Below are 13,775 nucleotides of genomic sequence, written 5' to 3'. Positions count from 1 at the left end.
CAAGGCAGAATGTCCATCATTAGAGAGTAAGACTACTGAGAAAGAAGGACCATAGGCAGTGTGACTTCCATGACCTGATGCAGAACTATTCGAATAGTATATACAAGTTTAAATTAAGCATGATAGCTTTATTTAAGGCGGTCAGGAAGGATATTAACGATATGAAAAAAAGAACGAAAATCATGAATAATTAAGTAGAAATATTAGGCATGAATAATATAATAGTGGAAAGTAAGAACATCATGGATGGGATAAATGGAGACTTTAGATTCAGCTAAACACAAATAAATAAATTTTTGAATAATCAGATCGAGGAGCTTTCTGAAAAGATTTAAAAGCAAAGATAAAGATAAAAAAACATAAAGACAAAGCTAAGAGATTTGGAGGAGAGAATATACATGCCAACATCTAACTAATAGAAGTCCTAAAGAGGGGAAATAAAAACAGAAAGAAATGTCTAAAGAAATAATGAAGTGTCTCAGAATAGAATATAAAACACCTCAGACTTAAAGGGCTCTCAAAGTGTTGGACTAAAGATACAAAGAAAAGTGAAGCCCAAGACACACGGTGAAGTGGAGGACTGTAAAAAAGAAAGAGTAACATTCTAAAAGCTTCTGGAAAGAGCAGACAGCCTCCAGAGGGAACAAGAATCAGACTGACATCAGACTTTTCAGTGGCAACACTGCATATAAAAAGGCAATGGAGTATTTTAAAATATGAAGGAAACAAATATTTAAACCTGGCATTTTGTATCTCTGATCATACTGCAATTCAAAAAAAATCAAAAATTCTGATCATACTGCAATTGTGCAACACAATACTGCTCTGCACATGTGTGATTTCATAAGGTCTGCCTTACAAAACCCTTTCTGGAAAATCTCGAGTAAGCACACAGTTCAGAAGAGCGGCAAATGCTGCAGATATGAAAAGTAAGGGTGGTTAAATACTGGAGTAAGATGTCTTATTTGTGCCTTAAAAAAAAAGACTATCATAAAAGAAGAGGGGAAAAATGTCTATTTTTAACAACCCACAGTCCAAATCTACACAGGGTTTGTTTGGGTGAAGGTGAAAGGGACAGGGAGTGGGGAGGAGTCCAGAGGGCTTCAAGAACATGCTCAAGTACCTGGATTACTTCAGGGAAGGTACTATACTGATCATTTTAAGAAATCGATAGGGACAGGGGCACCTGGGTGGCTCAGTCAGTTAAGCATCTGACTTCACCTCAGGTCATGATCTCACAGTTCCTGAGTTCAAGCCCTGCACCAGGCCTATGCTGACAGCTCAGAGCCTGGAACCTGCTTTGGATTCTGTCTCTCTCTCTCCCTCTCTCTGCCCCTTCTGCACTCATATTGTTTCTCTCTCTCTCAAAAATAAATAAACATAAAAGAAATCGATAGGGACAAATAAACATGAATATGGATCTTAAATCTAAAAGCTGGTTCATTGAAAATATTAATATTGATTAATATTAATAAGACTGATTATTAAGAAAGAAGCTGCCAAAAGTAAAATGAAAAAGGGAAAATAGCTACAGATATATCATAGATTAAAAATAAAGTCTTTCGAGGAATTTTATGCTGCTAAAGTTTAAGACTCAGATGAAATGAATAAACTCCTAGAAGATTATAAAGAGTCACAACTGGTATAAGAAGAAACAGAGACCTTAGGTAGATAATGTGGAGGTACTAGTCAAACATCTCATGTCCCTAAAACAAAGAGAAACAACCAAAACAACAACAACAAAAAATGTTCCAGTGGTTTTAGTGATGAGTTCTGTTGTAAGTTATTCCCAAAAAGGTATGAAAAAGAATGAAAACTGTCTAGGTTTTTTAATACTTCTAAAATTTATTTTTTGAGAGAGAGAGAGAGAGAAAGCAGGGGAGGGGCAGAGAGAGAAGGAGATACAGAATCTGAAGCAGGCTCCAGGCTCTGAGCTAGCTGTCAGCACAGAGCCCAACGTGGGGCTCGAAGTCACAAGCCATGAGATCATGACCTGAGCCAAAGTCAGATACTTAACTGACTGAACCACCCAGGCACCCCAAACTGTCTAGATTTTTTAAATGAATCTAGTGAAACATGGATTTCAGAACTCAATAAGGAAGCATGTACATGAGAAAATGTATAGGTCAATTTCACTTTCGATTGTAGATGTGTAAACAGGCTAAACAAAATCGTAGCTAATCAGACCCAACAGCGCAGTAAAAAAAAAAAAATCATATTCAGGTGAGGTTTCTCATAGGAATGTAAAGAAAAATCTATCAGTGTACTTCATCTTGTTGTTAAGATAAGGATAAAAAATCATACAATTAACTCGGTTGATGCAGAAAAAAGCCATTTGATAAAGTTTAACCACAAAGTTTATGACAAAACTTTTAGTTTCAAATAGAAGAAAATTCTGTAACTTAAGTGTTTTAAACTTCAAACCTAAGCAAATATTATCTTGGTTTATTTAAGATTAGACAATTATATATTTATTTTAATAAACATTTTTTAATGTTTATCTATTATTGAGAGATAGAGAGTGTGTGGGGGAGGGGCAAAGAGAGAGGGAGACAGATTCTGAAGCAGGCTTCAGGCTCTGAGCTGTCAGTACAGAGTCTGATGTGGGGCTTGAACTCATGGACCACGAGATCATGACCTGAGCCAAAGCTGGATACTTAAGAGACTGAGCCACCCAGGGACCTCTATATTTATTTTATTTTAGAAAATCTTAGTTTTTTAAAATTTTCCCATTTAAAAAAAACTTAAAAATGAAGACTTAGCAAAAAGTATGCAACATGAAGCTGCAACTAAACATTCCCTTTAAGAATGGGAACAAGTCGGGGCGCNAAAAAAAAAAAAGAATGGGAACAAGTCAAGTTATCTAATATCACTGTTCAGTTTAACATAGTTCTTGAGGTCTCAGCTAATGTGACAGGAAAAGAAAAGTAAATGAATAAGAGGTATAAGGATTAGAAAAGTATAGATAAAACCAGTATTATTTGTAAATGATACAAAACATTTACCTAAAAATATCAACAGAAATAATAGATAATTAGAATTAATAAAAGAACTTAGCAGGATTGCTGGGTATGGGATCAATATACAAAAATCCATAGCATCTTTCCATATCAGCAATAAGAAAATAGAAAATATTTTTTAGAGTCCAATAAAAGTCACCACACAATAAGAAATTATAAGTTGTTTAGAAATTAGCCAAGAACATAATGTTATAGAAAAATGCTTAAAATCCTATTAAAGAACACAAAGATGATTTGAATAAATGAAGATACATTGTATACTTTTAGAAGGGATGACTTAGTATTCTAAATATGTCAGTTCTCTCCAAATTAGAAATTCATTGCAATTCCAGTCTAAATTCAAGACAAAATTTCTTTGGTGGAACTTGAGATGCCTATGGAGAAATGAAGGTCACCAAGAGCTGAGGTGACTTAGAAAAATAAAAGTGATATTAATATTGAGATATTAATGTTAAGATATTGAGTGATAGATATTAAGACACAATGTAGTTAGTGTTGACAAAAGAACAGATATAGACCATGGACTAGAATATGGAGTTCAGAGTTCAGAGACAGATACATGTACATATAGAAACCTAATATACAGTAAAGCACCACAAATCAATACCACATACAAAATAGACAAAATATAAAAACTCTACAAAGTTAATAAAAGTGCATATAGAAGAATATCTTTGTGTCCCACAGGCAGGGAAAGACTTAAAGACTTCCAAACCTCAAATACTGATAGGCAATACTAACTTACCACAGGGACTGGAGAAAGATAGGCTGTATGCACAAGCAATTTACAGAAAAAGGCAACTCGAAAGGCTAACAAGCATAGATGAGATGATTAAACTCAAACTTGTTATTATTTAAAGAAATTAAGTAGAAAATGAAATATCAATTATGCCCATTAGATGGTCAAAAATTACAAAGCTGGATCATGTCATTGGAAACAGGAGCTGTCATGAACTGCTGTAGGAAGCGTGGACTAGCATAGCCATCCCAAAGAACAATACTTAGTTAAACCATGTAAACAGGTACCCCGTGACCCAGTCATTCCTCTTCTGGGAGTATATCCCAAAGGTGTTGCTTCCCTGATTCGTAAGTGGACACACATAAGGTATTTTTTGCAGCGCCATTTGTGGTGTGGAAGGTTGGGGACTATCTGATGTCTATCTTGGGAGAATGGAGAGGTAACATGTGATGGGTGAACAGCATGCAGTATTTTGCAACAGTTGGAAGGAAGAGACTAGATCCCTGAACAATGGCATTAGTGGATCTTAAAAACAGTGCTGAGTGGAAAATGAGAGAGCAGGGAATGAATTATGTAATCCAGTGCCATTTGCACACCTTTACAATATATTCAAAACTTTTCCAAGAATGCATTTTTCACAAACATGTATAAACAAAAGGACACAAATTCAACGCCTCAGAATGGTTGTGTGTAGAAGGCAGAAGAAGAGACCAAAGTAGTAAGATATAAGTGCATAAAAGTAGACAGGGCCCTTGTGGGTCATGGATGGGAATGGTTTGTTCAAATGGGGTGCTTAGTGCCCTGCCTCCTTGCCCACAGTCAGGTATCCAAGAAAGGAGAAGGTGGACCTCTCCTTTTGGGGGTTTGCTTATTTCAGTGAAGCTAGCACTCCAGCTGTTTCTAAGTAGTGGAGCACAGAGAATCTTCTTCAGTTCCCTATGTTGGTGAAGGGGGAAGTGTGATATAAATAAGAGTAGAAAGCAATGCACAGTGGTCACTGGGATTCCCAACTGATAATTACGTGGATTTGCATGACCCACTATCTATTGTCCAGGGACCTAGGATTTGCCAATCCTCATTAATTTTTACAGCTTCAAAAACTGAAGCTTGTGTTAACGTAGATTCCCAGAGCTTTTCCCGAAAAACCCCAGAGAGCCACTCAGCCTGGATGTGGGATAGGACTGGAGCAAAGGCAATAAAGAAAACTTCTCATTACTCATCTCTCGGTACCTCCACAAATGATTGTCTTCGCTTAACCTCAAGGTCAAGACAACCTATTTTATAGTGTTCACTGTCTCTGAGGACAAGCTTTCGTGAGCGTCTTGTTTGCTTCTTATGGTATTAAAAGAGACAATGAAATGAGCCTCTCAGAAGATCATTTCACCAAGTCCCTGTTGCTCTATGGGGAATATTTGTTTCCTCATTTATATTCATGCTTCTGAAAGACAAGTAGACCTTGAATGAAATTTCAGGCGACAGTAAATTATAAATAATGTATCCATATTTTTTCTCTTCCATACTACTTGTATAAAATTCCCCCCAAGAGCCTTGTGCAAACACCAGAGACAACAGGACAGACAGCTATTAACATGACGGAAAGAATGAAATGGGTTTATGCTCTGTGGCAGGAATGCAGCAAGGGAAGACATCTTGATCAAAGAAAGTTTCTGGGGTTTTGTGGGAGTGAGTTCTTTTCTTCTCGCTCTCTCTTTTACTTTTATTTTTAAAAGCATCTCAGCTCTTTTTCTTTCCAGACCATTAAATAGACATCTGCTTGAGGTGAGCCCACCAAAGGCAAGATGAGGGTTTGTCAGTGGAGGAAGGCCAATCAGGGGCCCAGCTCTAGGCTCTTTTGTTCCATAAGGCAAGGCATGGAAAATGCTTAGAACAATCAGCTGACAGCATCCCATCCTAAGAATAGGATGCTGCTAAGTGGAAAGCTCAGGTACTGTCAATGAAGTCGGAAAGGATGCCTGTTACTAGAATGAAATTAGCCTCTAAATCCATCAGCCCTGATGTGCCGTCACAAAGGAGGCTCTGGTGTTTTTCAGACCTCTTGCTCAGCAGGAATAATTCATGGGGTTCAGACTGGCAGCCCTTCAATCTTTCAAGTATGTGCAAAGATTCTCTGCTCTTTGTTTTTGTTTCTTTCTTCTTCTAGTTCCCCTTCCCTTCTCCTCCTCTGTTTCCGTCTTTTTCCTCCTCCTCTTTTTCTCCTCTTCCTCCTCCTTTTTTTCTTTTTAGGCAAACAGTGGCCCGCAGATAGAGTGGACAGGGCGAGCTATGTGGCTTCCGTGTGTGTGTGTGTGTGTGTGTGTGTGTGTGAGTGTGTGTGTGTGTTGGGGGGGAGTTAGAGAGGAACGGAGAGGATGAGCTGGGATGTGCTTCGAGTCAGGGGAGGCAGAATTAGGCTGAAGGTGAAGCCACTGAGACCACAGTTCAGAGGGAATCTGATCTCCAGAGACCTTTAAGAGATCAATGGGGCTAACAGGAGAGTTCTGGGATGAGAAACACCTGCCCCCGGTGCTGAAGGCCCCTTCTCCTGGATTCTTCCTCAAGGCATCTGGCTCAAGCCACCCATTAAGCAAACCTCAAACTTTTCCTTCATTTCTTTTTTTTTATTTGTGTGTGTGTGTGGGGGGGTGTGTGTGTGTGTGAGAGAGAGAGAGAGAGAGAGAGAATGCATGTGCATGCACAAGAGTAGGGGAAGGGTTGGGGGCGGGGAGAGGGAGAGAAAAGAGAGAGAATCCTAAGCAATCTCCATAGGGCTCGACCCCATGACCCCCAGGATCACGACCTGAGCCTAAATCAAGAGTTGGACTCTCACCGAATGAGCCACCCAAATGCCCCTCCCTCTTGATAACATCCTGATCCCCACATTTAGGAAGCTGGTACTCTTGTATTCTCTTCCTCCTTAATAAAATTTGCTTTGGGCAGGGGAGAAGAAAGGGGTGGTTAGAAAAGGTAGGGAAGGGGCATGGCTCAAGCAGAGAAGGCTCACTAATGTTGACATGGGAACAACTGTGTAGGTCTAGTATAATCTATTCAGGGAAATTTGCATTGGGGGGTGGCAGAGAGAACCTGAAATTAGAGGGACTTTGGGCACCACACTGTGCAGGCAGTACGTCTCTGCCTGTCCCATCCGTGTGATGGATGTTGAAAATCTCCTTCTACAGCTTTATTTCACCAGAAACCCCTCTTCCATGCTCTGCAGCTGGGATTTAACTATTCCATTCGACCAGCATTTATTATGTCTGCTGTGCATCAGGCTTTGTGCAAGGTACTTCCATATGCATTGCTTCTGCCCACAAACTTTTCATTCTGCAACCGGTCATTTCAGTGGGTTCTGATAAATCTCAAAGACAAAGCCAGCAGGGTGTGGTACACATCAGTGATTTAAATTTAAATTTGAGCTTTACAGTAAAGCTCTGCAAAGGCTTCCAAACATGGATATATCTTTGCCATGTACCACGGTAGTAGTAGTAGTTGGTAGCTATGCTCATTATACAGGAACGTGGGCTCCTCAGTTTTTCTCATGAGTTGGTGTTGGTCATGCTCCAGGAGCCCACTGTCAACTGGAGTTTCATGAACACAAAGACACAAACACCTAAATACATTCCGATGGCCCCTCTGCACTGTCCCCATGCAAAGCCACTAGCCTTGCCTCCTCTATGGATTTCCATGAGTTGTTCACCCTCTGCTTATTAGACCTGGCTAAGCCTCCAGCTGGATGTGGGATCCCAGACCCAAGCTATTACACACCTGGGGGGCAGCTTTGCGTCTGAAAGACCAGGGGTGGGCACAGAAGCTGGTACACTTTTACAGCCCAGGTGGATCTGGAGCAAGGCAGAGCTGCAAGATGCTGGAGAAACCTCAGGCGTGTTCTTGCGCTGCTCACCCGCACTAGCTATGGCATTACAAGGGAAGGAATCGTAGCTCATACTACACTGAGAGAGCACTGAAACCTATGCACTTTGGGGATGAAATGATTAGTTTGGACCTAATAAATATGCAAATTGGGGGCTCTGTTTTTTTCTGTCATCTGTGTCGTTTTTGTGGGAAAGAAATTCTTAATTCAGGGAAAAGCTCCAATCCATGGGTCTTTGGGTGGTAGTACAGAGGACCATGGGGGACCCTTACACCTGTGAGTATGCAGTGAAGGGCTGGAACAAAGTAAGGTAGCACCTTGATGCTGAGCTAAGCCCCTCCATGAAAGAGCATGGGGGAGGCACATAACTGACTTCAGCCCCTTAAAGGGATCAAGTGTCCTCCAAGTTCCACTTGGTGAAGATACGCCTCCAACTTGTGGCAAGCCTTGTGACCAAGGCTTATTTTTAAAGTTTCTTTATTTATTTTGAGAGAGTGTGTGTGTACATGAGCACGGGAGGAGTAGAGAGAGAGAGAGGAGAGAGAGAATCCCAAGCAGACTTCATACTGTTAGCATAGAGTCCGATGCGGGGGTCGATGCCATGAACCATGAGATCATGACCTGAGCCAAAATCAAGAGTTGGACACTCAACCAACTAAGCCACCCAGGTGCCTCAGCTTATTTTTACTTTTTAATTAAAGAATCATTTTTCTGACTGATGTGTTCATTGTAGACATTTTGTAAGGTATTAAAAATATAAAAAAGAAGGGAAAAGAGAACTCATTCATCATCTCACCGCCTTGAAGAACCACCGGTGACATTTTGGTGTATTTGATTCAGTGTCCTGCTTTACCATTTAGGACAAAACTATAGGGAGGGCCACCTGGGGAGGGATAGGGGATATTCTGTCACCTCCCTCTGATGATGAGGGGATGGGCTCTGAGGCAGGGCCAGGAGTACCATCCTGGTACTCTGACACAGCAGGCAGACACACATCTAGGGATAAGGGGTGTTCTCACACTTGCCCCACACATGTGCACAGCCACACCTCCAGAATGTGGGGTAAGAAGACAGTACAAAGTCTGGACTGGGCAGTCCTACCCTATGGATGATAGAGAGGTACTGTGGGAAATGGCAGAAGGGATTGTTAATAGCACTATCCCCACAACCAGATCAACTGGAGTCAAACCCTGGCTCTCCTACTTATGAGCTATGTGGTCTTAGGTGAGTTGCCTCACCTCTGTGTGGCCCAATTTCCTCATCTGGAAATAGGGATAATAGAATATACTTCATAGGATGTGGTAAGGATTGACTTAGATAATACATGTAATGCAGTCAGAGCAGTGCCTGTCAAATAGCTCTCAAAGGTTTGATCTTAGTTTATTTCCTGTTATACACCTTAGGGTACACTTACTCCTGAAGGGCATTTTCTTTTCTTTTCTTTTCTTTTTTATAAAGTAAAACTTGATCAGAAATTTATTTCCAATGAGATGGGCAAAATAATTTTTTCAATTGGTCTACGTATCTTTTTTTTNATGTCTTCTTTGGAGAAGTGTCTGTTCATATCTTCTGCCCATTTCTTTACTGGGTTGTTTGTTTTTCTGGTGTGGAGTTTGGTGAGTTCCTTATAGATTTTGGATATTATCCTGAAGGGCATTTTCAGGTATATTCTGCTGATAGTTAGATGGAACAAAGTAAGTGCAGCTGGATTTAGAAGTAAAAGACCTTGGTTCTAGTTTGACCCAGCCACTTACTAGCCATGTATGCTATTTGATTTCTGTGCACTCTGTTTCATCATCTGTGAAATGGGGATATATAAGGCCCTCTTCATCAGTTGTTACAAGGACTGAATTGGGCCATAGGAATGCAAAAGTGCTTTGTGAATGGAGAACCTTGGATTTAATACAGAGGGCATACTATCCATACTTTTATTAAGTGATTCTCTGATTACAGGCAGCAGAGGAAGGAAGGAAGGAAGGAAGGAAGGAAGGAAGGAAGGAAGGAAGGAAAACAGGAAAGAGGAAAGAAGGAAAGAAGGAAAGAAGGAAGGAGGGAAGAATGAACTTTGCTGGGAAAACACTTGCAGAAAATCTGAACAAGAACCTGACGTCTTTACTTGGTGCACTTAGTGGGTCTAGGTGGACCAGGGATTTGCACTGCTGGTTCCTATGGTTGCCTTAGTAGTGAGAAGCTTCCTGGCAGAGCCTTGGAAGGGGAGAAAGGGGGAGTGGAGGAAATCATTATTTTCCTTCACAGGAAGAGGCACTTGAGTTCTTTGATGGGTTCCTCCCTGATAGCGTCTCAGCAGAAGTTGCTGAGGAGTGAGACATCCTGTAGGGAAGAAGAAAGCATCACCGGGAAGTGTGTCTCACCTGTGGTGAAGGTGGCAGACGTGAGGCTGCTCCGGGCAGTGTCCTGGGCCGCCTGCAGGAGCACCGTGTAGTCTGTGCTCTCAGACAGACCCTCCAGTCGGATCCACGTGTCCTCTGCATCCACGATCAGCTCCTGGGGAACAAGCGAGGAAGGCAGGTGGATGGGAGTGACTGGCGTGTGATTGAGAGGAGCTGGGAAGAGACAGCCAAGCCCATGGCCAGCTAGTTCATATAGCCACGGTCACTGTGTGCTCTCCATTCCACAGCTCAAAGTCAAGCCAATGGGCAGAGAGGACAGCTCCTGTGTGAGATTCAGGCAACTCCTACTGCAGATGCACATCGGCATAAAGGTAGGCACGTGGATGATCAAATCTAGTGGTTTTTCAACTGTATTAGATTCCTTAGAACCCAGGGAGGCAGAATCCTAGGACTCCCTACTCCATGTCCAACAGTCTAGCTCTGCTTAAATCAATTCTGTATATTCTGCTCCTGAATACTATTTCACTTAAAAAAAAAAAAAAAAAAAGACTGCATTGCAAACAGAAGTTTGACAACCATTGCTCTAGAAGTACTATTTCAATTGATCACACAACACAGAAATTTGTCATCTTTTCACTGCAGGCTATGGATGGAGCCTTTATAATGCTTATCAAGAGGCATAAAAGACTATTGAATTTGGTTTCCAGCTAGTGTTTGCTTGGCCCTGCTAGTGAAATTTTTTCCTAAAAACTATGTACTTATAGGGCTTGGAAGTTTCCAATGTGCTTTGCATTGTCATATTGGAAACACCACCCAAAACCAAGTGAAGTTGTAGGGGTACACACCCCCATGATCCAGAGCAGGAACTGAGGCTCAGAGAGGCTTCATGTTTTGTCTCAACTTGTAAAGAGAGTAGTAGAGAAGCCAGGACCAGCCCCCAAATCTCTGGCATACAGACTCAGGCCTTTTCCTCAACAGCATGTCTGTCTCCATCATGGGAAATCCACTTTGCTCCCTTTGGATTGCTTGATAGAAAAATCTCCCTTATGGACAAATCTCACCTTGCGGCTTCCATCGGCAGATTTGTAAGTTAAGATGTAGTTTTCAATCTCTGCTCTGGGAGGCTGCCAAGAGATCAGAGCACTTTGTCTGGTGACTTCACTGGCCGTCAGGTTTGCAGGAGGATCCAGGACTATAAAGAAGAGAAAGTGTCAAGAGTACCTTCCTCTCCAGCTCCTTTCCCTTTGATTCACGGTACATGTATCTATCTGCCGACCTACATAGTCTCTGGGCTGCTTACCTGCTGACCCCAGTTTTAGCTTAGACAGGAGCAAAGAGAGTGCTTCTGAGTCAGAAGATGATCAGTCAGTATCATGGTCATTCCTGCAGCTATTCCCCTCTTCCCTCACCTGGGCCTCTGGGCCTAGGTGTGACTCCTTCCAATCTGACCTATGTCTGAAATCATGACCTAATCAAATCTGCATGTCTGTGAGTTCACTCTTGAACTTAGAACATCCCCACATCTATACCTTTGTCTACTCTTCTGGCCATGATTGTACCCAGCAACTGTATCCAACTCAAGCCCTTTTATATGCATCAGATCTTTCTGGGTCAGCTGCATTTCCAGTACTGGCCTCTCTTGGCCTGGTTCTCCTGCTGTCAGCCAGACCCAGGATGAGAGCAGAAAATAGACATACGTCTGCTGCCCGAGAGCCACAGCTCACTGGCATTTGGGCAGCAGTCAAACTGAAATACGAACAGCTCATAGCTGCGCTGTCCAAGGCCTACAGACTCAAATCTAGTCCACTACAGGAAGATGGATAAGTTTCAGGATCTGCAAAAGCATCGAGGGATGCTGGCTATACAGCCAACCGTGTACTCACGGGTAGAGAAGTTGGTGCTGATGGTACCACTGGTGAGAGGTCCACTGGTGGCATACATAGTGACAGTATAGTGGGTGCTAGGGAGCAGGCCAACAAGCTGGAATTCCTCACTGCCCCCATCAACCAGGATGGTCTCTCCAGCAACTGAAATCAGATGAACATGGACAAGAATTGAATATGGTGATTCAACCTGGGAAAGGCTTATCAAATCCAAAGACAATTCATAAAGATTCAATATTGGAGATGTTTTGGAAAACATCTTTTAAAGGTTATTTGGCTTAGCATCGCATTCCATACAAGCATCTCCTCTCATCATGTTTTGCATCTTAATTGAGAAAAGTATTCCTTATTTGGAAGCCAAATTGTCTTTTCCATGCCTTCACTCAAACCTCGGGGGTTACAAAGACAAGCTGAATCCTCTTTCTCCATGGCTCCTTCTTCCCCACCACACCTCCAAATCAAGCCCTCTCACTTCTAGGCTGAGAAAACTTACCCCCAACCACCATTACATGTATGTGGCAATTCTAAATTTGTTGATTTCTTGCACCCATGGGAAGAGCTTTGCATTTATTTCTACTGTATTTTGCCTTGTCGATTGAGTTTTGGACCACTGTTTCAGATTATTGAACTATATTTGAATTTGGATTCTATTGATTGCAGTTAAAAAAAAAATCTGAGCACAGCTGATACAAAATGGTGCATTATTTTCAAGTATGCAACATAGTGATTCAACTTCTCCATACATTATGCTATGCTCATCACAAGCATAGCTACCGTCAGTCACCATACAGGGCTATCACAATATCTGTGACTACCTAGTTTTGTTTTATACACAAATGTTATAAACATGTCTTCTCTGTATTCACTCATGCTGTCTGTAAAACTTCACTAGAAGGACGCCTGGGTAGCTCAGTCGGTTAAATGTCTGACTTTGGCTCAGGTCATGATCTCACAGTTTGTGGGTTCAAGCCCCGCGTTGGTCTCTGTGCTGACAGCTCAGAGCTTGGAGCCTGCTTTGGATTCCCCTGTCTCTCTGCCCTTCCCCCCTTGTGCTCTGCCTGTCTCTCAAAAATAAATGTTAAAAAAACATAAAAATGACTATTCACTAGAGCAGGGCCAAGCCCTTTCTTGTGTCTTTAGAATACTCCCAAGTCATTCAGCGTTTATGAAAATTTACAAAACAATTCTCCAAACTAGGTAGGGCAGGGGGTTTCAAGTTCCTTGTGATCTAACGGTATAGAAGGCATGCAAACAAGTTAAAAGCCACACCAGCTCTTTGAAAGAACATACACAATGACTCTAACTTTTTAATATCCTCATTTGCAACAACCTGCCAGTGGTCACTGCTCCCACCCTCTCAAACCATGGCAGTTCTTGAAAGTCTTCATGTTCTCTCATATCCCTACAAATGCACTCAGGCTGGTCTTTTTTCTTGGAATTCCCTTTCCTCTAGTCTCCTTCTCTAACTATCTAAGATCTGCCCTCTTTTTCCCCCTCAACACCCTTACCCCCCATGAGCGATCCATCTGTTTTGTGGTTGCCTGTGTCATGACCTTGCTCACATTGGGTGGTACCAATGTATTGGTTTCATCGTTACCAGCAGTGAGTTCTGTGAAGGGAAGAACTTGTGTTCTGTCTCTGAATCCGTACAGCCTTGTTGAATGCCTGTCTTAACTTTGAGGGCATCGAAAGTATTTGTTAACTGAATAGAAGTTAATTGGTATGATGGAATCATGTCCTTTTTAAAATTTTTTAAATATTTATTTATTTTTGAAAAAGAGAGAGACAGAGTGGGAGTGGGGGAGGGGCAGAGTGAGAAGGAGACATAGACTCTGAAGCAGCTCCAGGCTCTGAGCTGTCAGCAGAGCTGAACCGTGAGATCATGACCTGAGCAGAAGTCAGACACTTATGTTA

At 41.8% G+C, this 13,775-nt stretch overlaps 1 protein-coding gene across 1 annotated transcript in view; it reads right to left on the bottom strand.

Moving 5' to 3' along the window:
- Window positions 1–13,775, bottom strand: part of TNR (tenascin R) — an 83,835-nt gene that overhangs the window by 19,770 nt on the left and 50,290 nt on the right. Inside the window, exons 14-16 of the mRNA XM_077763140.1 lie at window positions 11,862–12,005; window positions 11,040–11,170; window positions 10,000–10,132 (exon numbers count right to left, since the gene is read on the bottom strand). Of these exons, the coding sequence (XP_077619266.1) occupies window positions 10,000–10,132; window positions 11,040–11,170; window positions 11,862–12,005 (408 nt within the window). The remainder of the gene's footprint in view (window positions 1–9,999; window positions 10,133–11,039; window positions 11,171–11,861; window positions 12,006–13,775) is intronic.

Source organism: Crocuta crocuta, unplaced genomic scaffold (genome assembly GCF_008692635.1).
Source record: "Crocuta crocuta isolate KB4526 unplaced genomic scaffold, BGI_CrCroc_1.0 scaffold3, whole genome shotgun sequence".
In the NCBI taxonomy this organism is placed as follows: domain Eukaryota; kingdom Metazoa; phylum Chordata; class Mammalia; order Carnivora; family Hyaenidae; genus Crocuta; species Crocuta crocuta.
The sequence above is the reverse complement of the archived record's forward strand: the minus strand, read 5'-3'. Positions and strand labels throughout refer to the sequence as shown.